At 37.4% G+C, this 26,451-nt stretch overlaps 1 protein-coding gene across 3 annotated transcripts; it reads left to right on the top strand.

Annotated features, from left to right (window-relative positions):
- Window positions 1–12,304: 12,304 nt before the first annotated feature.
- TMEM159 (transmembrane protein 159) lies at window positions 12,305–25,473 on the top strand. Of its 3 annotated transcripts, none has more exons than XM_003763030.3 (5): window positions 12,305–12,418; window positions 14,522–14,706; window positions 17,888–18,056; window positions 19,906–20,044; window positions 24,566–25,470. In XM_003763030.3, exons 2-5 carry the CDS (start codon window positions 14,611–14,613, stop codon window positions 24,642–24,644), a joined length of 483 nt encoding a protein of 160 aa, XP_003763078.1. In that variant the 5' UTR covers window positions 12,305–12,418; window positions 14,522–14,610; the 3' UTR covers window positions 24,645–25,470. The 3 variants fall into 3 exon arrangements, with proteins under 3 accessions (XP_003763078.1, XP_031798127.1, XP_031798133.1); XM_031942267.1 differs by lacking the exon at window positions 12,305–12,418 and adding an exon at window positions 12,442–12,462 and having other exon boundaries at window positions 24,566–25,473; XM_031942273.1 differs by lacking the exon at window positions 12,305–12,418 and adding an exon at window positions 12,860–12,880 and having other exon boundaries at window positions 24,566–25,473.
- Window positions 25,474–26,451: the final 978 nt, after the last annotated feature.

Below are 26,451 nucleotides of genomic sequence, written 5' to 3'. Positions count from 1 at the left end.
CTGGTAACAGAATACTCCTGGCTACTTACTAGATTTGGGAATGTCACTTACCTCTTCTAAGTTTCTTTATCATAAAGTAATGAAGTTGTATTAAATCAGAGGTTCTTAGCCTAACATCCACAAACTTCTTCTAATTTTGAAAATTGTATTTTAATATAATTGATTTCATTTGTAGCCTTCTGTTTTTTATTTTATTCATTTGAATACACTGTTCTGAGAAAGGTTCCATCCATAGGTTTCACCAGATTGTCAAAGAGATCCTTAACATAAAAAAGATTAGAACTCTTGGACTAAATCCCTTCCAACTTTGAATTCTATGAATTAAAGCAAAAACAAAAACTCTCCAAGATCTTCATTTCTTTATGTCCCCATATTTATACAGAATTCCTACTTTGGACTTAATTAGCAAGTAGGAACTTAATTAGTTGAGAGTTGGAAGCCCCTTGCTTGGACAGCTATGTGATTATAATAACATTTGCTGTATAATGTGAAGAAGAAGGGAATGGTGATAGTGTCTAGTATATATGCAAATTCCAATAAATTTGCTAACATGAAAATCTCCAAGAGTAAGAAACTAGGAGGTTGCTTTCAAGATACCAGTGAGGGTGAGCCATCAATGGACATTTACTAATTGATTCCATTTGGAGTGCCAATGATTGGGAAAAGCATTTTCCATTGGCCATGTACTTATTAACTGATAAAAATCTTCAAAAGAACCTATGGCTCACAAATAAAGTCAGATTTAAACAATTGGAAAACTATCAAGTGCTCTTGGATAGGTCAAGTAAATATAATAAAGATGACAATACTACCTAAACTAATCTACTTATTTAGTGCTATACCAATCAAACTCCTAAAAAACTATTTTACTGACATAGAAAAAATAACAATAAAATTCATGTGGAAGAACAAAAGGTCAAGAATTTCAAGGGAATTAATGAAAAAGAAAAGCAAATGAAGGTGGCCTAGCTGTACCAGATCTAAAATTAATATAAAGTAACAGTCATCAAAATCATTTGGTACTGGCTAAGAAAAAGACTAGTTGGTCAGTGGAACAGGTTAGGTTCACAGGACAAAATAGTCAGTGACTATAGTAATCTAGTGTTTGACAAACCCAAAGACCCCAGCTTTTGGGATAAGAATTCAATATTTGACAAAAGCTCCTGGGAAAAATGGAAACTAGTATGACCTACACATCACACCAAATACCAAGATAAGATCGAAATGTGTTTATGATCTAGACATAAAGAATGATATTATAAACAAATTAGAAGAACATAGTTTACCTCTCAGACCTGTGGAAGAGGAAGGAATTTGTACCAAAAAAAGAACTAGAGATCATTATTAATCACAAAATAGATAACCTTGATTATATTAATTTAAAAGGTTTTCATATAAAGAAAACTAATGTACTCAAGATTAGAAGGGAAGCAATAACCTGGGAAAATTTTTACATTCAAAGATTTTGATAAAGGCATCATTTCCAAAATATATAAAGAATTGACTCAAATTTATAAGAAATCAAGTCATTTTCCAATTGATAAATGGTCAAAGGATATGAACAGATAATTTTCAGATGAAGAAATTGAAAGTATTTCTACTCATATGAAAAGGTGTTCCAAATCATCATTGATCAGAGAAATGAAAATTAAGACAACTCTGAAATACCACTACACACCTGTCAGATTGGCTAAGATGACAGGAAAAGATAATGTGGAATGTTGGAGGGGATGTAGGAAAACTGGGACACTGATACATTGTTGGTGGAGTTGTAAATTAATTCAGCCATTCTGGAGAGTGATTTGGAACTATGCTCAAAAAGTTATCAAACTGTGTATACTCTTTGACCCAGCAGTGTTTACTACTAAGCTTATATCCCAAAGAAATCTTAAAGAAGGGAAAGGAATCCACATGTGCAAAAATGTTTGTGGCAGCCCTGTTTGTAGTGGCCAGAAATTGGAAACTGAGTGGATGCCCATCAGTTGGAGAATGGCTGAATATGTTATGGTACATGAATGTTATGGAATATTATTGTTTTATAAGAAATAACTAACAGGATGATTTCAGAGAGGCCTGGAGAGACTTACATGAACTGAGGCTGAGTGAAATGAGCAGAACTAGGAGATCATTATACATGGCAACAAGACTTTATAATGATCAATTCTGATGGACATGACTCTCTTCAATAATGAGATGATTCAAACCAGTTCCAGTTGTTCAGTAATGAAAAGAGCCATCTACACCCAGAGAGAGGACCATGGGAACTAAGTGTGGACACAATATTGCATTCTCACTCTTTCTGTTGTTTGCTTGCATTTTGTTTTCTTTCTCAGGTTTTTTTTTTCCTACTTGATCTCATTTTTCTTGTGCAGCAAGATAACTGTATAAATATGTATACACATATTGGATTTAACATATATTTTAACATATTTAATATGTATTGGACTACCTGCCATCTAGGGGAGGAGATGAGGGGAAGGAGGGGAAAATTTGGAACAAAAAGTTTTGTAAAGGGCAATGTTGAAAAGTTAGCCATGCATATGTTTTGTAAATAAAAAGCTTTAATAAAAATAAAAAACCTGTGAGGCTTTTGCCATAGAAGGCAAAGGTACTTGAGGGAGGCAAGGTGACTCCTTTGACAATGGTTTCCAGTGAGAGAAGCATGCTATAAAAGAAAGGGCTCATGGAGCCTTTTCCTTATGGGGCCATATGGCCCTTGAAAAGCAGGTCTATTTCTTTGGTCTTTTCTTTCTTCTCTATTCTAGGTTCAGAATATATAGTCTTTAATTTGGGCCATGAGCTCCAGACATGGGGATCTTGGAGTTCAGCAATCCAGACCAGGTATTGCTGCCAGCCCATCATCAACATCCTGGAGTCCCTGACTCCAACCCAGCAGAAGCTAGCAGCAAGGTTATCTTTGGCCATGAACTTGGTGGGATCAATGCTAAATTGTGAGCCATGGGCAGCTAGGTGGTACAGTGGATAGAGTACTACCCATGAAGTCAGGAGGACCTGAGTTCAAGTTTGATCTCAGATGTGTAATACTTCCTAGCTGTATGACCCTGGGCAAGTCACTTAACCCCAATTGCTTCAGAAAAAAAAAAAAAATGTGAGCCTAATTTTTTGCCTTATCTCTCTCCCTAGACAGAAGTAGTATAGGAAAATTATTCACTTGAGGTGTTAGTGGAAATTTTTATTTTTGTTCATGCTAATGTGTGAAATAAGTATTCCTTTGTAAAAGCTAATGATATTAAGTGGTTAAATAGAAGTGGAATACTAGTTAAAGGTCCCTAAAATGGAGTGGAAACATCCAACGGGGGCTAGAGCTGAAGAAAGAAAAACCAGAATCAACTATATTACACCTATTGTGAAATCTGATTTGCAGTCTCAATTGCTGACCACTTCTCCAGCAAAAAATCCATCACCTTGGGACAGCTGAATAGATAAAACACTGCACAGGCCCAGGAGCCAAGAGAACCTGAGTTCAAACCTGACCTAAGACACTTACAAGACTTGTGACCCTTATTGCCTCAAAAAAGAAAGGAAAGGAACAAGAAAGGAGGGAAGAAGGGAAAAAGGGAAGGAAAAAAAAAAAAAAAAAGAAAATCAATCACCTCATCTCAAGAACCCTTAATACCATGCCTTTAAAATTCTCAGGTAAGCTGTGGTTTAAAATGAAAAACTGGAAATCATCCAGGTCCTTTTCTTACTATTCAACCCTTCCTTACTATTCCTTATAATAAATTTTCCCTTGATTCACAGCCTCATTACTTCTTGCCTAGATTACTGTAATAACATTCTCTAGCTCCAGCCTTTTGTCCTACATATCATCCACTGTCTGACTAATCTTGACATACAGATTTAATCATGTCTTTTGACTACTTTTAAGAAAAACCCCAAAACTTTTCAATTGCTTTCCATTATCTACTAAATGAAGTCTTGATGCCTTAGTTTGGAATTCAAGGCCATACAAAATCTGACTCTAGTTCTTCTATTTTTCTCAGATTTCTTCCCAACTACTTACTATTCCCCAATATACCCCAATATATCTTGATTTTTTTTATTCATATAGTTCCTTATATGTGGAATAATTTTCTTTCCTGTCCTTTTATGCCTATTGATATCCAGCCCATCTTTCGAGGTCTCAACTCAGATGCCACCTTCTCCATGAAGCCTTTCTGATTTCTGCTTCCAAATCTGGAAGCCATCCCTGCTTTTATTTGGGCCTGTAGTACTTTGTAGTCATCACTTGTCATATTTTGATGATATCATTACAATCTCATATTTACATAACACTTAATAATTTACAAAGTGCTTTTCTTGCAACAAACCTGAGAGACAGGTCAAACAAGTATTTTTATTCTTATTTTATAATGAGTAACTTTCTCACAGTCAGTCCCAAAGCTAGCTAGCCAGTATCTGAGCCAGGCCTTGAAACCAAGCATTCAGATTCCACATACACTGTTCTTTATACTACACCATGATACTGTCTCTATCCACAGGCAAGGTTTATCTCTTCTAATAGGTTACAAACTTCTTGAGAACAAGGACATTCCAATTTATCTTTGTATAGCTGCAAGTTATATATGGGATGGTATCCAAAGAATAGAAAGTAGGGATCTCCCAAATGGCTGCAACACATCACAAATAAAAAGATATGTAAGGAATGATGTTTTTAAAGAAATATATAATTAGAAAGAAAAAAATATGGGCTGGTCAAGTAATGAAGTGAAGGATAGTTAATATATAATGGTAGCTATGTAATAATTAGGTAAGGAAGTTCTCTAGTATCCATGGGAAGACAAAGAAAAGTCATACAGGAAGGATGGATGAGTTGGAATCTGTACCACTGAATTAATATACACAAAGATCCATTGAAATAACTGATATATTCCCATTAGAAACTACAAAATGTAATGCATATAGCAAAATATACATAGCTTGATAAATGTTTGGTGAATGAACAAATGAATATCATGAGGTCAGTTCTAAAGGTATTGGCTAGGATTCTGATGATTCTCATATTATTTCCTTTTCAGTAGGAAACAGCTAAAATTTTGTCTATAAAATTGATACTCAATCTTGTGAATCAGAGCAGAATACAAATGTATATCAGAAAGTTACATTATTATAGAAAATCTGATTTTTTATAACATATCTTTGCTCTTAGCTTCTCTAGTACAAGATTGCTATTCATATCTTTGATCAGGCTTCTCCTTTTGTTCTCCTCACCATGGTGAGGACCCCTAGATTTTTACTTTGTTAGAATGTAATCTTTTGTGGAAATGTTTTGCATGACTTTACATGTATAATGGGATATCATTACTTGCTTCTTCAATGAGTGGGGAAGAGTCTAAAAGGAAAAAAATTGAAATTTAAAATTTAAATATATATACATATAATTTTCAAAATCTTTTCTACCATGGTGGAATGGCAAGAGAACAGAATTAGAGGATCAAAATCAAAGCTCTATTACTAATTATCCATGTGATCTTGGGCAATCCCTGTCAACCCTCAGGGTGTTGCTAATTCATCTCTAAAATGAGAAATCTGGGCTAGATGGACCCTGATGTGCCTTTCACTTTTTAACATTCTACCTTACCAAGAATTCAATGTTCCCTCTCATCTTTTCTGGTCTGTCTTCATGGAAGTCTGGAAAATTACTCAAAGCAGATTGTCAGTACTATAAATTAGAAGTCAGAGCTAGTTAAATTCTTTTGTTTTCCAGATGAAAGAAAAATTACTAAAGTGTAATGATTTTCCCCTCCTGCATCTAGTGAGAGACAGAGATGAAATTTAGACCCAAGCCTTCTCCTTCCAGGTTCAATGTTCTTTTTCTTATGCCATTAGAGTCTCTTGTATATAGCATGTTCAAGTGCTCTAAAGCATTGAATTTGAATTCAAAGAACCTGGATTCTAATCCTAACCCTGTCACATATTACTTTCTGGGCCTTAGTTTCCTCATCTGTTAAAAAAAAAAGTTCAATTCTCATTCATCAGGTTGAATGAAGATGTCCCCAAAGATTCTTCTAGTTCTATCCTTCTAGTTTTATTTTAAGTCTTTGGAGTTACTGTACAGAGACTTTGTACAAGTAGATTATTATAAAGGGCTGGAACTCTGGAGAAGTATACTTGAAACAAGGTGTTAATTTACTGGAATTGATGAGATGATGGTTCTCTAGTTCACATAAATACTTAGTACTTTGTATGGTGATGTAATGGTTCTCTAGTTCACACATATTCAGTATGCTGTAATGATTTAATTGTACTAAGGTATATAAGGGCTGAGAAGGACTGGAAATGAGACATTCTATTTTTGCTCAGCCTCGTGGTTGCTCTCCTGCCTTCATCACTTCTTCACTAAGACCAAGGACTCGGGCTTATCCTGAGGACCTCCAGAAAACTAGCCCAAACATCAAGTCAGATTTTTGACATTTGAGGCAGAAACATTTTCCTGACTTGAATTTTATTCTTCTTTCTGGCTAGAACTCAAGTCCTTAGGGACTTTGTTCATCTGTAAAGGTGACAGGTGAAGCAGATTTCCAAATTACTCAGAGATCCTTGAGGTAACCCAGAGATCCTTCATGGGAATTGGAAACTCACATTATCCTGACCCCCAGCTGTAGGAGCTGGGTCAAGGGACTGAAACACAACTAGACTGGCAATTTTCTGCAGGTGCAGATTGGTGTCTTGGCACAAAGCATAGGCAATGAGAGCATTTGCTGTTAATTTAGTATAGCATCCCTTTGGACTACCGCTCTTGAATTCTAGAGATAATCTTGCCAGTCTATACTTGCAACATTATAATCTTTACTAGTAAGATTCCCACGAACAGTTAGCCAGTAGCTAACTTGTTATTATTGTTGTTTATTCCTGACTCTTTGTGACCCCATTTGGGACTTTCTTGGCAAAAATACTAGAGTAGTTTGCCATTTCCTTCTTCAACTCACTTTATAGATGAGGAAACTGAGACAAAAAGCGTTAACTGACTTTCTCAGGTTCATACAGCTAGTAAGCATCTCAGGCCAGTTTTGACCTCAAGGAGATGAGGATTCCTAATTCCAAGTCCATGCTCTATCTACTGTGCCACCCAACTGCCCACACAAATGGCTCTTAGCAAAGGCATTTTACTAAGATGTCATAATAAAAAACTAACCTGTGGCACACTTTTCCATGTAGCTCATGTGTACACATGTAGGATACACTTGTGACAAAGACCACTCCCAATTCCTAATATATCAGAGCCTGAAAGTCTTTTTCTCTCTTTATAGAGTCCTCACCAAGCCCCCTTTGGTCATCAGGTCTGTGCTGGATGGGCTTTTCAGCTGGGTGCCCAGGATCAACTTCATAGCCCAATTCTCAATTGCCAGGATTAGCTTTCTAGTTCAAAGCTGGCTTTGTTTTTTGCCATTAGGTATGTCATTGCTCTAGGCTGCTTCTTCCCTCAAGTGACCAATCACCTTTCTATGTCATTGTCTGGGTATAATATGTTCCTATCTATCAGTTGTGCTTCAAATATTTAATTTTACAAACTCTTGAAATGTTTGATGAGGTCTTTCCCTATAGACAAGTTGCTGCTAAATGCCATCATTAAGTGGGGGGAGGAAGGGAGATGACAGAGAAATCCCCTTCTCTCCTACCACAGGATCCTTCCCCACAATATAGTCTTGAGCCTTTGATTCCCTTGAAAATGATTGATGTGGAAAAAGATTGTGTGGACCAAGGGCAGAGAGGGGAAATTTAACTTCAGGGGTTTGACTTAATTTGGATTTCCTATTGGACAAAATAAGGTGGGGCTGACCAGGACCTCTGTAGAGGGTGGGATTATAAAGTTGAACTGATTCCCTTCAGTGTTGCCTCGGGGAGTAATTTTATCGTACTTTAGGCAATCTCTGCCAATCTGGAAGGAATGGTGGGAGAACAATGTTCTATTTTCATAAATGTTGTGACTTGGCTATAAAGATAAGGAATTGGAGGGAGAGTTAAATCTGTGATTTATACTATCTTGTTTAGTAGTAGTGCTTGTAGTCACAAAAGAATTTATTCAAATACAAAGTCAGGATGAAGGGAAGGATTAAAACATTCTGTCAAGATATCTCCCATGAATCAAATTGTGAGTCAAGGAACTGACTAAACATAGTTTCTGTTAAGGAGACTCAGGCCTAAAACTGACCTAAAACCAGCTGGGGCCAATGACAGGACACAAGCTTTTTTGCAAGCATGCCTGCTTAATGAGTCTTATGCAAATTAACTGACATATATTAACTGGGACTAGTCATCATCTTTGAACATGAGAGGTATAAGGGGGAAGGAGAACACAAGAACATATTAGGGAATGTATGTAGTGGGAGTAGAATAATATGTGAGATTTCTGAAAGGTCTCCTCTACTGGAAACTCTGGGAAGGAGGAGGTGGCGGGGTTAGGGCAGGATTACATGGTATAACTGTGGGTTCTGATATCTGTGAGTTGTGTGGGTAACTCCTATGGAGTTTTCACACCAACTCCTGCAGGAGTGTAAAGTTAAAACTGCTTCACCTATCCTGAGTCTGTTCATTCACTGTACCCTTTTGGGTTTCAGAGTATTATTTCTCTTAAACCCTACCTAGTGACCCAGCACTTCATCAGGTAGTATAAATAAGACACTTGAATATGGTAAAGGAAGACATTAGATCTATAATTAAAGGAGAAAGAATAGGAGACAGGCGATTTTATCTTGGATAAATAACATAATTTGCTGCACAGGGTTATTGTGAGGATTAACAGATAATTATACAAATGTAATATGTGTCAGTTGTTATGAATATTAAGAGTTTCAAAGTGGCCCTGTAGAAGAGAGTTTGGCCCCACAGGGCAGTCTTTGAACAATGGGGGAGAAATGCAGAGAGGCAGGTTAAGTAAGGTTCAATGTATGAAAGAGTTTCCTATTAGGATTATTCAAAAATGGAACTGGCTGCCTTAGGAAGTTATAATGATGTGATTTAGGAGAGCAATTTCTAGTCCCAAATAATATGTTTAGGGTTCAGCACCAAATATTGAGATTGATGTAGGCATCAAATGTTGGGGTTCAGTCATGTAAACAATTCACAATACCAATTCTCTCTGGCAAAAGATAGATTTATTTAGAAGAGTTTACAGACAAAATGAAGAGATACAAAAGATACCAGCAATGATAAATATGAAATAGAATTGGGAAAGCATACAGTTAGCAAGGAAATTAGCGATTAATAATGGAAAGGACAAGTTCTCTAGTGGAACGCAAAAGGGAATACCCCATTAGATTGGAGTATTCCTTAGTTGACAGGCTAAATCTATTTCCTCAGTCATTGGAGAGAAGTAGAGCTTCTTCTTAAGGAGGGGGGAGGGCTGTGAAATTTGAGGAAGGGGTCTCCATTTTAGGGATCGGCACAAGCCAGACAAGCTTTGTGTCCCTCCTGGAGAGGATTCTGACTTTCCAAATTTGGCCACTATTATCAGTACTTTCTCTTCCTCCCCTTCTCCCCTCAATGTTTTGCTTCTCTCCCTTCCCCCACTTTAGAAAGTAAGCTAGAAAGTACACAGGGACCAACATGATTATCTTATCTACTCACACCTCATTTAAGTGTAGACTCATACTCAACAAGTGTATTGTAAATAAAGTACTAAGATTTTGAAGTCTAATCTGGTTACGAGTTAGCTCCAAAGGAGGGAATTAAGATTTATCTAAAACCAAGATATGACTTCCCTACCTAAATTTTTGTGAAAACAGAAAAGGCCTTATGAGTCCTAAATACCTGAGTACACTGATTACAGAAGTAGGGGCCACACTTACTGTTAATGTTATATATATATATATATATATATATATATATATATATATATATACCTCATACATCTAAAGTTGGAAATACAGTTGTACTGGAGTCAAAAGCAACATGAGAGCAAATTGTTAAAATTCTAGTGTGAACTTACTTAAAAATCAGCAAATGGTACACATCAGGGATCATTTTGTTTTGTTGACTTGAAACTTAAGAAAATAATGGAGAAAAATGTTAATGCTAGGATTAAACTTAAAAATGAGTCCTGCAAACCGTTTTTTTGTTTTGTTTTGTTTTGTTTGGAGAGCCAGTTGTTAAACATTTAAACCACTGTCTGAAAGGGAGTTCAGAAATCATCTTGTCAACTGGTCTCCAAAAAAGAATCCCCTTATAACAAAATGTATTACCAAGAACTTCACTGATTCACTGGTGAATGCTGAAAAGATTTTATAATACATTCTTGCAAGAATTGGTGTTTAGGTTAGTAAGCAAGTTTAGAAACCACAAAGGTAATCTTTTATTTCCTATCCTGGAGCCCAAGATGAGTGTGAATTTTCACCCCCTCCTTACTTCTCACAAGTATCTCCTATTCTAATTCTCCACCCTTGATGGAGATCTTTCTCCCAAATTTCACTTTCTTCTCCCCCTCCATCATAAGCTCTATTCCCTCCAATGGCTGAGGAAAATTGCAGGGTAAGAAAGCTAAGTCAGGGTTATAATGGCAAAGTCAGGAGAGTCAGAAATACCAAAGGAAGGAAAATTATAACAAAGAATGGTTTCCCCTTAAATATAACTTAAATTCTATTACCTCCAAATAACAAATAAGGTTTGTAAGGCACTCTGTCTTCAAAATCTCAATTGTCCTCATGACAATATGTATGGGGGAGGTAGTTGTGACTGTTATTCCAGAGGTGAAGAAACTGAAATTCAGAGAGAGTAAGGGACTCCCATTACGTTTACTGCTTAATATGTTCCCCCTCCCTGATCATACATCCCATGTTCAAAGATGGTGACTAATGCCACCCTCCTGGTATGTTAGTTAATAAGCAGAGGACCCCTGAGCTAGGTCTGAGGTTTAGGAAAGAGGCAATATTGGTATTTGAGGCTCTAAGAAGAGATAGATAAAATAAGGCCACATGGTTAATGAGTGGTGGGGCTCAGATCACCTGGCTCTTAAATTAGTGTTCAATCCATGAATGAATTTTTTAGTAGATCACATTCAACTCATCTGCTCATATCTGGAGAAGCCTGGAGATGTAGTGGAAGCAGTTAAGGATCTGGAGAAGTAGTGTCAAATAATGGGCTACTGGACTAAGGTTCAAATCCTCTCTCCCATATAGATGCTCTCTGAGAACAGGGGCAAAATATTGAATTCTCTTAAGTCTCTTAGTCACAGCCATCTCCTACCCAAGGCTGTCTTTCAGGTTTGGCCCGTTTTTAATCTTTTTAATCTTCTCACACGCTACTGCACTTTTAAGTATCTGTAATTCAGTAAGACTGGCCTCTTTGTTGTTGCTCAATGACTGATCAGTCTTCAGACCGAGCTGCTTTCACCATCTCCCTAGACTGGAACGTTCTCCTGCTCATTTCTACTACCTAGCTTTCCAGGCTTCCTTCAACTCACCTAAAATCCCGCTTTCTTTAAGAAGCCTTGTCCAATCCTTCTTAATCTTAGTGCCTTCTCTCTGAGATTATCTCCAATTTATTTTGTCTTTATCTTGTTTGTACCTACTTATCTTCCCCGTTATACAGAGAGTCCTGGAAAGCAGGTCCTATCTTTTTACCTTTCTTTGGATCCCCAGAGTTTAGCCGTATCTGGCACGGTGTAAGCGCTTAATAAATTTTAATAATCGCTTTTTGACTTTGACTAGGCAGAGCGCGCGCGCGCGCAAACACACACACACACACACACACACACACACACACACACACACACACACGACATTGGGAGGAGCATCAAGGCTCACATTTCTCCCATTTAGAGATGAATTTCTTTGGACTCCTCCTCCGTCCTCTCAAGAAAACAAGTACTACTCGTAAGATGTAAGGAAGTTTTTTACTACTCTGGTTTCTCGACAGACGTCCAGCAGGGAGGGGACAGAAAGGGACTGCCCGGTGCATAGAGACCAAGCGGAAGACTCCCTCACGGACCCTCTGCCATCCCCCACGGTGAGCAGCAGAGCTGTCTCTCTGGACAGTTCCAGCCCTGCATCCTCCTGTTCTCGCTGTTTCCAAACATCGTCGGCTGCTTGCGTTCTCAGTCACAGCATCGCGCTCCGACCCCAGCTGCCCACTGCTACTCCAAACTGACAGCCGCCCAGGCTCGGGTGGAGTTCCTTTCGCCAGGCTAAGGAGAGAAGGGGCTGTTTCGTGAGAGAAGGGGCGGTGCTGGCTGTAGGAGGCGGATTGGGCGGGGAAGGGACCGTAGAGAAGCTGAGGCCGACTGTCACCCAGCTCCCGCCCCCTACGTGCATTTGCTTTGGCTCAGTCTTCTCCACTTCCTTTACGGTCTCCTGCCTCCGCCCGCGCGCGGCCGGGGACCTTCGCTTCTCTGCTCCGCTGGTCAACGCGGGTGGGCAGCGGGGTCTGGAACGGCTGGAGCTGCGGAGGAAGTCTAGAGCAGGTGAGAGTCCCTGGAGCTGGGGAGGTGGGGAGCCCGAGGAACTGGTAAGCACTCGGTGCCTCCAACTCCTCCCCCTCCTCTTCCCTCCCCTCCCCCCCAACAAAAACAAAACAAAAAACAAAACACACCTTCCCTTAATCCCTTCTCTCTCTTTGTGGCCCAATCGGAAACCTAGTGTTTCCCTGCTCCCTAACTTTCGGAGCTTTTTGGGAACCAGAGGCCCTGAGCTAAATCTGAGGTTTGGGAAAGCGGAAACATTAGTATTTGAGGCTGTAAGAAGAGAGAGGTATAACAGGGGGCTCTGGTTCTTCTTCTTTGGAAAGTTTCCATTCTCACCCCGTCCCCAGTTCAGCCGCCTCAGCTTTGAGCTCTAGATTAGAATGTTGTTGGGGTGACAGTTTGGCCCCCCGGAGAAGGGTAGACTGAGGCAGTATTGACTTTGGGATTCAAGAAGGAACAAGAGTAAGATGTTGACTTCCCTCCCTGAACTCTAACTTACAGTGGTTAGGTTTTTGTCTGTGGGAGCTGTTGGGATTTATTCCTTCTTTTTGCATGAAATGATCCGGCCAGGCCTTCTTAACCTGGCGTTCTGAAATTTTTAACATTCATGTATATGCACATATAAACATATATTTAAATATACTTGTATGTAATATGTGCACATATAAATATGTGGCAGTACAGTATCTAATTATAATATATAAACATATGAAACTATTGCATTATTAGTTTCCTTTATAAACCTATGTAAGGTACTTAGCGCATTTAAAGACATTCTTCTGAGAAGGGGTCCACAAGCTTTGTTAGATTGCCAAAGGGGTCTTTGACACCAAAAAAAAAGGTTAAAAAATCACTGTATAAATACAAAGCTGAGCAGTAACAAACTCTAGAAACAAGGGCTTGGTGACAGATGGAGAGAGGAAAGCTTTGTTGATGTAATCTTTACAGTTTCTCAAATCCTAAATAAGTGGTCTGGGGAGGACAAAGCTGCGTTGAACAGAAATGAGATAAACAATCAACACAGTGCCCCAAAACCTGGAACTATTGCTGGGAAATTGTTTTAAGCAGACCTGAGTTGAAAATCTAGACTTGATGCAAATCTAGACTCTTCTTAGAAGAGAATGTTTGCTTAATAAAATGATTTTTTGCTTTATTGTAACAATACTGTACCAAATGTTCCTATTACATATGGACTATGATTTGGATTTATAAAAATACAGTTTATATGACAGGAATTCAGTAAACACTTGTTGATCAGTGTCTCTTAGAAACTTGTTTACTTTGTAATGTTAGATGCAACCACTAGCAAATTTGGTCTTTTGATATAAAAGATAATAAATCTTGAATAAGCTTGGGAATTGCTCAAATATAACAGGACTTGAGATAAGATTCTTTTCAGGTTGATATTACAAACTAAATGGGTCACTTGGAGATAGGAGAGAAAGAGGATGACTATGGTTGTAGGCTCAGTTCACCTTTATACCATTCACGTTTGAAGTCCATTTCATTATTAATGGGAATGTATTGAACTCCTACTATGAGGTTAGCATAGTGCTGTGGATACAGTCAATTTTTAGGGACTTTAAAGAAATTGTGTGCATAAAGTAATTAAAATTCAGGTCTATGAATCTAGTACTCAAATTCGTGGTATGTATAATAAATAATAGGGAAAGATTAGAAGGTTAGCATAGTGCTGTGGATACAGTCAATTTTTAGGGACTTTAAAGAAATTGTGTGCATAAAGTAATTAAAATTCAGGTCTATGAATCTAGTACTCAAATTCGTGGTATGTATAATAAATAATAGGGAAAGATTAGAAGGTTAGCATAGTGCTGTGGATACAGTCAATTTTTAGGGACTTTAAAGAAATTGTGTGCATAAAGTAATTAAAATTCAGGTCTATGAATCTAGTACTCAAATTCGTGGTATGTATAATAAATAATAGGGAAAGATTAGAAAGGGTGAGATCAGCATCGATGGAAATTGTCAGATCTTTGATGGAGGAAAGCAGGATTTTAGAAATTATGCTCAGCAGCTATAGTACTTTGATTTGATTTGTTGCAGACCGTTAGTTGATTAAGAATTACCTTTTTTCCCTTACAGCAAGAAGTAAACGGAGACATGTGAAATACAGAGTTGGTTTATTCTGTTTACCACTTCCGTGAGAAAGCTTGAACAGAGAAGAAAGCAAGATGGTGAAAATGGAGACCTCCAGTACGTCCAAAGATTTGCAGGAGCTTCAGAGGAAGCTAGTTTCATTGATCAATTCCATCCAGAGCAACTCTAAGGTGAGTATGATTCATCTGTTGGCTTCCCAGTGCCAGAATATAAACCTTTATTTATCATAGGTTTTAGAGCTGGAAGAAACCTTTATAAATCATTTAAAATACTGGTTCTGATTTTTTGTTCTATGTTGTTTCAGCAACAACAAAAATGTGTTATAAACTTCCCCAAGGTAATTTAATATGCTACTCTTTAGTTATTTACTGCCTTAGGAGATATTGAAAAATTTTAGTATGAATCATAGACTCAAACAAGCAATGAGTTTGCAAACTGCTAAATGGGAACCACTGATCTAATCCAACCCCATCACTTTACAAGTGAAGAAATTTAGTCTCAGAGAACACATTTAGGATCAGATTTGAATTCAAATTCTCTTATTTCAAATCTAGTTTTCTTTCCTTAAACTATGTGATTTGTAATTTTTTTCTTATATTATAGGGTGGGTCTTAGTGAAGACTTTTCAAATGAAGCGCTACAGCTATTAGAAACTAGTCTGGTTGTATGATTTAATATCTGTTCACTGTTCTCTATCAATTTAAGGTAGAAACAGTGGAAACAGTGTAATGAATAGAAAGTTGATCTTAGAACCCAGAAAGGGTCTGATCCAGACTGGAGAGTAACAGAATCCTGATACACAAGTAAGGTCTGATTGCTAAACATGTAGAAATAATTTCTCTTCCAAGGATCGTTTTTAGGGTTTTGTAAAGCTCTCTGAATTGTAGAAAAGATAACAGATTTCATCTCGTTTGCATCTTTATAATCCCTATTATTTTACACAACAATTGACATATATTAGCTTGGAAAATATAGAGGATATAATGTTAGATGGTTTATTAATCATTCTCTCACTCCACCTCACCCCCAAGTAGCCCTGAGATATTTGCTTAACAGTTTGACAAGTTAATAGATGCTCAAATCCTGAGTCTTATATATTTCTATTTTTCTATTTATATATTTCTATTTTTTTTTCTATTTTCTATTTCTATTTTTGTTGTTGACCACAATGCAGACTGCCTGGTTTTAGTGTGACCTCCACCTTTAAATAATTTAAGCAATACTACTTGCCAACTATTTTCCTGCTAGTCCTGATTTAGGGAATGGCCTCTTCAAAGGTGTTATCCTAGAAAAGTACTTTAAAGGCATTTGGAAGTAGACACAACCAAGTCCAAGATCTGGGACTCTCACCTGGCCAATCAGCTTTTGCAGACCTATTAACTACTTCCTGTAAAAAGATCCTTCTCTACTCTCTGATTATCTTGACTATTGAGGCTCTTGAACCAAAATTAAATTCGGGGATACAAGGAGAAATTTCTAAGCAAATGTTGTTGATCTAAGAAGAATTACAGAGCTCCCCCTTCCTCTGTGAGCTGGATTACTATAGTAAGCAAAATCAACCACACCTGTAGGTGGAATGCATTATATGGTGTAATTTTGAAAGTTGTCAGAAAGCCTGCTCCTCTCCCACGATCTTCTCCACCTACTTTTACCATACTTGAAATGTCCATCAGATTTACTTTTGTTTTAATGCTGTGTTTCTAGCAGATTCCCACAGAAATGTAGCAGTTCTAGCTAGAACAGTTACTTTTTATATGCCAGTCTGTAGGTAATTCAATGGGCAGAAAGTTATTGTTGTTTGTCCTTTATTCTTGAAAAGGACCATGATATCAGGGAGGAGATACTATGACATGCAAGTGAACTGGATTGAAGTGAGAGAGGCTGGGCAAGGTCACTTGCCTCACTTTCCCTTCCAGAGCCACTTCGGTCCCCTTGGCCAGATTTAGTTCAGGAGATAGCCCTGGATACAGTGGGGAACTCTGGCCTTTCTAAGCTAAGGTCTTTAACAGGTCTCAGTTTGACTGAAGCCACACACATTTAGTCATTAAAACTAGGTAGAAATTGAGGCAAAGAATGACTTCTTTGCACCTAAAGTGTGGTTCCTGGAATCATGAAGACTCATCTTCCTGAGTTTATATCTGGCTTCAAATACTAGCTATGTGACGCCGGACAAGCCATTTGGCCATGTTTGCCTCAGTTTTTTCATCTGTAAAATGAATTAGGGATGAAATAGCAAACCATTCCAGTATCTTTGCAAGAAATACCCAGATTGTGTCATGAAGAGTTGGACACTGAAAAAGCACTAAGCAAATCAGTTAATAAACCTTTATTGTTATGTAAGAGACATTTCACTGTGTGGCTTTGGATATACTAAACAAGGCAAAAGCATAGTTCTTATCCTCAAGGAGTTCACATGCAATAGAGAAGACAAAAAAACCCCACTACTCTATGGACAGGCAAGATATATAGAGAGTAGATTAGAAGATTATCTCTGAAAGGAAGCATTAACTGTGGGGGAAATGGGAGGAGACTAGGAAAGTTTCCTGTAAAAAGTAGGATTATCACAATAGCTAGTTATCACTCTGAAGAGTCCTTTAGCAAAGGGGAGGGAGTTGAGAAAAAATTGGAGCATGGGGCACTGTCCAGAAATGGGATATCAAAGTAAGATGCTGAAGTCAGATGATATTAGAGTATTAAATGTCTAAAGGAGTGGGGTTAGAGAGGAAAGGCAACCTCAGAAATTTTCCAGGTTTTACCATATTATATCAATCTTTCCTTGAATTAGATTTGTGTCATAGCTTCAGAGGACTTAACTGTATTTCAAGATAGGGCTACCAAATTGCAAGTTTGGCACTATATGGAAAGGAAAACCCTTCAGAGCTAAATCATGGCATTGCTGAGTTGAAAGGGACCTCAGAGACCATCTGTGTCAAGTTGTACTGAATGATTGATGAATAAATGGATGAATGAAAAGGCATTTAAGCTCTCATTTATGTGTCAAGCACTGGGATAAGCAGAAGATGAAAGTTGAAAAATGAAACAAACCCTGTTCTCAAGATGCTCACATTTCAATTTAAGGAGACAAAAACCAGGTTCAGATTACACCAAGCTACTTCAGAAAATCCCAAACCCTTTCATTGACCTAAATTTTAGATTATCTCTATGGCTTTGTCACATCCATCAGGACATTTCACAATCACAATTAGAGTGACTATCCAAACTTCTTTGATTATTTGACCTAGAGTAGAGTCATGTCAGGACTAAGAGAAAAGTTCTTTAGATTCTGTTTCCCCAACGTGGTTACAATGCTGCCTGACCTATGTAGTAACTCTCTGTCCCCTTTGTTCACAGGTGATTGCTTTTATGAACTCTCCAGTTGGTCAATACCTAGATAAACATCCCTTTGTGGCCTTAACCTTGCTGATGTTCATTATGGTATCTTCCATTCCTGTTGGATTCTTCCTGCTGCTTGTGGTCTTGATGTCTCTGGCAGCCTGTGTTGGAGTTATATTAGTGGAAGGTATTTCATATTTTCTCTTCATAAAATGGATTAGTCATAGGATCTTAAATGTAGCATTAGAAGAACCCTTACAAATCACCTATTAATCGATCAATATTTATTAAGTGCTGACTGTTGAGGTGTACCCTGTGCTGTGGATGAACTTAAGTATCAAATTCTACGATGATAGCAAGCTACAACAATTTGTTCTGTATACATTTCTCTTTGTGTTGTGGGCAAGTTAAAGATTTAGAGTTGAAGAAAAAAAAACCTTGAAGATAAATTCAGTCTGCCCACAGTCAAAAGACAGTTTGGTTTTAGATGGTAAGGAGGACTAACTAGTAGCTTACAATAGCTGAATGGCCATTCACTGTGTTTAATTCTCAGACCTTTATTATCCAAAATGAAAAACATAGAATAGCTCCATGCTGAAACAGCCTTCTACTTCTTGGTGTTTTTGCCTCATCCTCATCCCTGTAACCATATTTTCCTTCTACCCCTTCTCTCATTGTTCCAGATCTTTAAATGCCAAGAAGGAAGTATAGAGCTAGAATCTTTGCCTCAATTGCTACCTAGCCTTAATCACTGAATGGATGCAGCCTCAGTCCAAAATGAGACCTGTTGAAGATCTTAGGTTGAAAAGGCCAAGGTCTCCCATTGCATTTAGGGCCATTTCCAGATGGCCAAGGTCTCCCATTGCATCTAGGGCCATTTCCAGTTGGCCAAGGTCTCTCATTGCATCTAGGGCCATTTTCAATTGTCTCGATCCATATCTGGTCACTAGACCCAGATCGCTGAGGAGGGGAAAGGGAAGCAGATGACCTTGCACAGGCCTCCCTCATTTAAATCTAACTCACTTGCATGCCATAGCATCATCTTTCTGATGTCATGAAATCAGATAAAACAAGAAGTACCTACTCTGTTCCAGGCATTGTGCTAAACGTGGGGGATGCAAAAACAGACAAAAGACAGTTTTTGCCCTCTAGGAATTTAGTATCTAATAGGTGAGACTGTTCCCATCAAAGATATACAAAGCAAACTATATACAGGACAAATAGGAAATAATTAACAAAAGGGGGGCACTATAATGAAGAGGGAATGGGAGACAAGTAGCACAGTGAATAGAGCACTGTCTCTGTAATCAGGAGGACCCGAGTTCAAATCTAGCCTCAGATACATATTAGCTGTGTGACCTTGGACTAGTCACCTAACCCCTATTCTTCTTCACCCCCAAAGAAGGTATGGGAAAGAGTTCCTGTAAAAGATGGAATTTTAGTTGAAACTTAAAGGAAGCCAGGGAAGTCTAGCCCAACACCCACACTTTTACAAAAGAGGAACTGAGTCCCCAAGCTTAAATGGCTTTCCTAAGACTACTCAGTTAAATAGCATTTATTGATCACTTCTTATATGCAATATTATATCTATTCTAATGAAATCTCTTAGACCAAGTGCTTCTGGTTAAAGTCAGAATCCCCTTTTATTTTTTATCTTCCCCACATACAATTCTTAATGCAGATTAGAAATTATTTGTCATAATGGAATCCTTAATCAGTTCTTTGAAGAGAGGATTTTATCTCTGTCATATTTTTTTTCTTTATTTTTCTATGGAAAGTACTCAGACTTTTCAGATGACAAGTACTCTGAAAACATAAGATCTCCATGTCTATACTCTTTCTATCCTTCCTTCTTCTTCCTCCCTCCCCTCCTCGTCCTTGTCCTCGGGGCAGGAGAGAACTCTTTACAGATCTCTGCCTCTAACTCAGGTGCAGTCACCATCAAAACATAGGAATCACAATGTGGTGCCATTAGCTCCAAACACAGTCCTTGTGCTTGCCTGGGTCCTTTTATAACAGGATTCTCCTCTCTCCAGGATTCGTTATATCTGTGGGCGGCCTCACCTTGCTCTGTGTACTATGTGGCTTGGGTTTCGTGTCCCTGGCCATATCTGGAACACTCAGTGTGTGCTACGTGGTGCTCTCGAGCCTCACCAACTATTGGTTCTCTTTCAGGTAAATATTTACATAAGAATGTAACTTCCTTATTTGAAGATTTTTCTAAAAATATGTATAACAACTTATGATTACTCTTCAGATCAGGAGTGCTTAACCTTATGTCTGTGAACTTTTAAGAAAAAAAAAATTGGATGACTGTATTTTAAAACAATTGGTTTCCTTTGGGATTTTATGTATTTTATTTTATATATTGAGAAACATTATTCTGAGAAGGGGTTCATTGGCTTCCTTAGACTCCCCAAGGGGTCCATGATACAAAAATGGTTAAGAATTCCCATCTTTTGCCATGTATCAAGCTCAGGAGGAGTTATAATATCAATTGGATCACTTCCATGCTTATATGGATAGACCATGTATAAAAGTTCTTCCTAAGGCCCATTCTAACTCTGAATATAGGACCCATTAGTTTTATAATTAGTCAACAGTCATTTATTAGGCACCTGTTATGTTCTGCATTCTGTATTAGGCAATGGGAATATGAAGACAAACATGAAATTTTCTGCCTTGGGAGCTTAGGGAAATAACATGTGCTCATATAAAAATGTATGAAATAAATAAAAAGGAACTTTTCATGGAGGAGGTACTAGTAGCTAGGGTTGTGGGGAGATCAGGAAAAGCCTCACTATAGGAGGTGGCATTTGATTTAAATGCTGAAGGAAAGCAGGGATTCCAAGGGACAGAGGTGAAGATGGAAGGCATGAAGAAACTGAGTCAGGCAGCAGTTGTTACTTGTCCAGGTCACATAGCAAGTCAATCCCTGAGACTAAATTTGATCTCAGGTCTCCTTTGTTTTTTTTTTTTTTTTCCCTTACCTGAGGCAGTTGGGATAAAGTGACTTGCCCAGGGTCACACAACTAGGAAGTGTTAAGTGTCAGGTCAGATTTGAACTCAGATCCTCTTGACTTCAGGGCTGAAGCTCTATCCACTGCACCACCCAGCTGCCTACTCAGGGCTCCTTGATTCCAAGCCTGGCATTCAGTTGTACCATCTGGCTGTTCTCAGAGGGGGTCTTCAAGTTCACTTAAGGCTACATGTTGGCTTGGGTGGGAAGACAGGCACTTGGAAGCAAGAGGATTCTGCCATAATATCTTCTCCCCACCCAGATATGTATAGCAATCTCTGTTGCTATGCACAAAAAAAGTGGTTTACTTTGGTTGATTAGTGCCTTCCTCCCTACACTCCCCTTGAATCTGGGTATTGACATTTCACTCAGGCTGAATATGAAGGGGCCCCTCCTGAGTCTGGAAAGTTTAACATCTTTTGCTTCCTGTCCAATTCCATCTTCCCTCCCTCATCCCCTACTGCCTCCCCAGCCCCTACATATTGGTACATAGTGTGGGCACCTAATTGGCTTTATAACCCTACATTTACTAGGAACTGCTAGACTCTAGTGCTGCAGCAGTTTGCATCCTCCCCCAATAGCAGGACTTAAAGGAGTATGTGACCTCTCCTTACAAGCTGGTACTTTTTTTTATGTATACCCAGTGCTGGTTCAGCAGCCAATCAAAAGAACATTTCTTTACAACATGATTGACCAAACAGAAACAGTCATAGAATACCTATGTGGGCTCCGAAGTGGAGATAAGACCCCCTCCATTCCTTGTCAAGGACTGAGCCTTCATTGGGCAGTTCTCTATAACTGAAATACCTTTGATATATTTATGGATTTGGTTCTAGACCAACACAATAAAGTGACTATCACAATAAAGCATTTTTTGCATTTTGTGGTTTTCTGGTACATGTAAAAGTGATGTTTATAATATACTCTTAATATACTAAGTGCATAATAGTACTATGTCTAAAAAACAATGTATATACCTTAATTTTAAAAAATACTTTATTTCTAAAAAAAAATGCTAACCATCATCTCAGCCTTCAGTGGGCTGTGATCTTTTTGCTGGTAGAAGGTCTTATCTTGATGTTGATGACTGCTGACTGATTAGATGAAGGGTGAGGTGAATTTGACTATTTCTTAAAATAAGGCAACAAAGAAATTTGCTGCATTGATTGACTCTTCCTTTCCTTTGAACATTTAAAAGCCATTATAGGTTTTTGATTGGTCTAATTTCAATACTGTTATGTCTCGGGGAATAGGGAGGTCTGAGGAAACAGGAAAAAGGGGAATACTAGTTAATGAAGCAGACAGAACACACGTTTATCAAGTTCGCCATTTTATACAGTTATGGTTCATGGTACCCCAAAATAATTACAATAGTAACATCAATGATCACAGATCACCATAACAAATATAGTAATCATAATGGTGACAAAGCTTGAAATATTGTGAGAATTACCCTATATAAATACATGACATTGGAAAAATTGTGCTGATAGATTTGCTCTATGTAGGGTTGCCACAAACCTTCAATTTACAAAAAATGCATTATCTGTAAAATACAATAAAGCAAAACACAATAAAAATAGGTATGTATGCCTGTATGCACATCTGAATTACATGTATATATGCACATGTAAAACATGTTTGTATACACACTTATATATACACACATAACAATCATTCCATGTCTCAGGATAATGGCGCAGCTTAGTGAAGAGGTTCAAAGAGCATCAGAAATAAGAAACTAGTTCATATCCACTGTGTAATTATAGACAAATCATAACCTCTCTAGACTGTCAGTTTCTTTTTCTGTAAATTAGAAATAATAGTTGTATTACCTACAAATATGTAGCACTGTTGAAGAAAATCTAAAATTATTAATTCCCAACTCAAATAATAGAAAGTTTACATTTTTGTTCTGTTTTGTTTTCTTTTATTTGGGGAGGCAAAGAAGGTAAAAGATGGGAGGGAGAGAAAATCAATGCTTGTTAGTTGAAAAAAAAAAAGTAAAAAAGCAAAAGCCTTCCTCTCCTACCCACCTTCATTACTCAGGTCATTTTCCTTCACTTCTCCCATCAGATTCTAGTCTTTGGAGATTTTTGACAACTCCTACTCTTAGGGAAGTCTTACTCACTAGCAGGCAATGAAAAAGTAAAGAAATCTTAAGATCCCCTCTGTCCTCATCACCTCCATTCTCTATCACTTATTGCTCTGTAGCAAGTCCATGAAATTGGAGGTGAGATTGCACTGGTTTCTTTTAGCTAGGTATATGGTCTTTGAGGTTTGTGGGGCAAGTATACTATTGTTAGACATGGAAGAGATTCATGGGAATGCTATAGAAATACTGCCCAATTTTCTCTTCTCCAATCTAGCTACATTAGACCAAAATACCATCATTTGAGGCTGAAATTTTGGGGGTTTAACTATTATACAAATTTAGGGGTACTTCACTCATAAGCTACAATGCATTTTGTAGTAATATCTTTGTAACAAGCAGCTTGCCATCACTGAATAATCTAGTGCTTAGCACAATACTTGGCTTAATCTATATTATAACAATAGTAATAGTAGCTAACATTTTTATATTGCTTACTGTGTGCCAGGCACTATACTAAGCAATTTGTAATCATAATTTTATCCTTACAACTACCTTGGGAAGTAGGTGCTATTATTATTCCCATTTTACAGGTGGAGAAATGAGGTAGACAAGTTAGATGAATTGCCACAATCACTTAGCTAGTAAGTGTCTGAGGTCAAATTTGAACTCAGGAAAATAACTCTTCCTGACTCAAGGTGACACCTTACTGCCCTACTATACTACTTCAATAATTCATTAAAAGTTTACCTTTATATCTATGTAGAATAATTTAGATACAATTATATCTATATAGAAGAGAAACATTATATCTTTAAAATAGTGAAGATACTATAGGAATAAAATATGTAACCTTGTATTGTATTAATGTAATCTTGTTATAGTTATTTTTTTTAATAACTTTTTATTGACAGAACCCATGCCAGGGTAATTTTTTACAATATTATCTCTTGTACTCACTTCTGTTCCGATTTTTCCCCTCCCTCCCTCCAATCCCTTCCCCAGATGACAAGCAGTCTATAGTTATTTTTTTTATTAGTCAGAATGGCAAGATACAAAGATTAAATAATAAAAGACTAAATAACTCCATACTGAAGAACTAAGAACACCAATCTCTACACTTGTCCCTAACAATAATTCATTTGTTTAAGTAGTTCATTTGATCCACCCTAGGCTCTTTATTTTCTCATCTGTAATAATAGTAATCATAATCATAATCATAATGGTTAATATTTATATAGTACTTCAAGATTTGCAAAGTACTTTATAAATATTATCTCATTTGGTCTTATAACAATCTTGGGAGGTAGGTACTATAATTATTCTCATTTTATAGATGAGGAAAATTGAGGCAGGTAGTGCTTAAGTAACTTGTTCAGAGTCACACAGCAATTGAGTCTCTGAGGATGAATTTGAACTCTGGTCTAATTGACTCCAGATCTAATGCTAGGGTTATTGTGCCACTTAGGTACCTGTAAAATGGGACCAACAGGTGTGTGGTAGCAAGGAATGGTAAACAAGAGATAAGTAGTTCTGTATACACTAACAAAGTCTTAGGACTGACTCTTCATTTCTTATTTTGCAGCACGCTAAAGCATCAGCAAATCCTTGGAAACAAGTGCCCAGTGACCGTCCAAAATCCCGACTCTACAAGACATGACTGAAACCAAGACTTTATTTTAAAGGCTTTAGGGGTCATATTGTGTTTACGACATTGGATTATGGCTTTTTTTCAGGGTGCAGGACTAATAGGATTAGTAGGTGATCACCACCATAGAAATATTCTTTAGTATTTTCAGGTTGATTGTTGAAGGATCTCTGGGACAACAGGATGCTGGCGGATTCACATGGTCCCTTCATGTTGCTGACACAGCTACAGTCAGGAAGGCTTTATCAAGGGGCCATACCCACAAGAGCAGTACCAGAAAGTCTTGAAAATAACACAATTCCCTCCTTTTCCCCATCCTTCTTCCAAAGTAAAAAAAAAAAAAAAAAAAAATCTCCCAAACAGGGAGGCTGCTAGTATTTTGAAAAATCCCAAATCTAAGCTTTAAAATATACTCCTAGGGGCCTGACTTGTAAAGATGTAGGACTTTATTCAAAGCATATTGGCTACTTATTGTGTCTTCTTCCATTTGGAGTCTGGGGATGAATTGAAAAACACTTTAAGCCTTAATTGCTTTTATCAGAATAATAATATGGAGGTACTTTAGCAGCCACTTGTTCAAGACTGAAATTCTCTTATTGGAATTTATTGTTAAAGATATTTGACTATAAGGACTACACTCCAAATGTGTACTGTTAATCTTTTTTAATGGTTTAAAAAAAAGTATTTGTGCATTAATTTGGGTGGGATATTGTTTAAAGAGTTTGCTCTGTTAGTCTGTTTCCTGGAAAATGTATGTAAAAGGACTTATGTTAGCACTTCTGTTCCTGTGGTGATGCATTATTTGCCATGTCACTTTATTAAACTAAATTCTATTTATTTACTTTAACTTTTAATCTTTTCTTAGTAGCTTGGGTGCTAGCCAATGTCTCCATAGAATTAGATAGTCTGCATTTCAGAGGAGTTGATCAGTCTTTATTGGTTACACTACTTTAATTAATTTAATAATATTGAAGTCACTTCATGAGCTCAAGCTTTTCTCTTTCCACTTTATTGTAATTCAGGAGTTCTAGACCATTTTTTTGTAATGGACCCATTTAGTAGTCTAGTGAAACCTATAGATGCTTACACAGAATAATTTTTTTTTTACATTTTAATAGTATTTTATTTTTTCAAATATATGCAAATTTAGTTTTCAACTTTCACCTTTACAAAACCTTGTGTTCCAAATTTTCCTCCCTCTTTCTCTCCTTGCCCCCTCCCCTAAGCCATCCATAAATAGGGTAAGCATGAAAGTTCTTCTAAACATATTTCCATATTTATCATGCTGTGCAGGAAAAAACAGATCACAGGGGAAAAAAACCAAGTAAACAAACAACAAAAAGGTGAAAATACAATGCACAGAATAATATTTTTAAAGATGTTTTAAAAATTCTTATGTATTTTGGACTGCAAAGGAAATATTATTAAAATATAATTATCTTCAATATAAAATATATAAATCCACATATGGATATATGTACACATGCCCATATATGCACACACCTGCACATATGCATATGTTTAGGTTATTGGGGGGGAGGGGAGTGCAATCAGGGTTAAGTGATCCACTTGTCCAGGGTCACATATCTAGTAAGTGTCTGAGACTGGATTTGAACTCTGGCTTGACTCCAGGGCTGATGCTCTATTCACTGAACCAACTATATGCCCCTAAAATATATACATAAACATACACACACACGTATGTCTATGTATACGTGTATATGTGTATATGTAAAATCATAAGATAAAGGTCTTTTGGAATTGATAGGATATCATAACATTCACCCAAACCTGAGTTTTTAGTCTTATTTTTAGTTCAGACA

The sequence above is a fragment of the Sarcophilus harrisii genome, chromosome 1 (genome assembly GCF_902635505.1).
Source record: "Sarcophilus harrisii chromosome 1, mSarHar1.11, whole genome shotgun sequence".
In the NCBI taxonomy this organism is placed as follows: domain Eukaryota; kingdom Metazoa; phylum Chordata; class Mammalia; order Dasyuromorphia; family Dasyuridae; genus Sarcophilus; species Sarcophilus harrisii.
The sequence above is the reverse complement of the archived record's forward strand: the minus strand, read 5'-3'. Positions and strand labels throughout refer to the sequence as shown.

Bases quoted from the DNA above. Each gene is read 5' to 3' on its own strand.
- TMEM159 (XM_031942267.1), top strand. From the start codon at position 14,611: ATGGTGAAAATGGAGACCTCCAGTACGTCCAAAGATTTGCAGGAGCTT. The intron at 14,707-17,887 runs GTGAGTATGATT...CTTTGTTCACAG, and splicing joins CCATCCAGAGCAACTCTAAG to GTGATTGCTTTTATGAACTC. The intron at 18,057-19,905 runs GTATTTCATATT...TCCTCTCTCCAG, and splicing joins TGGAGTTATATTAGTGGAAG to GATTCGTTATATCTGTGGGC.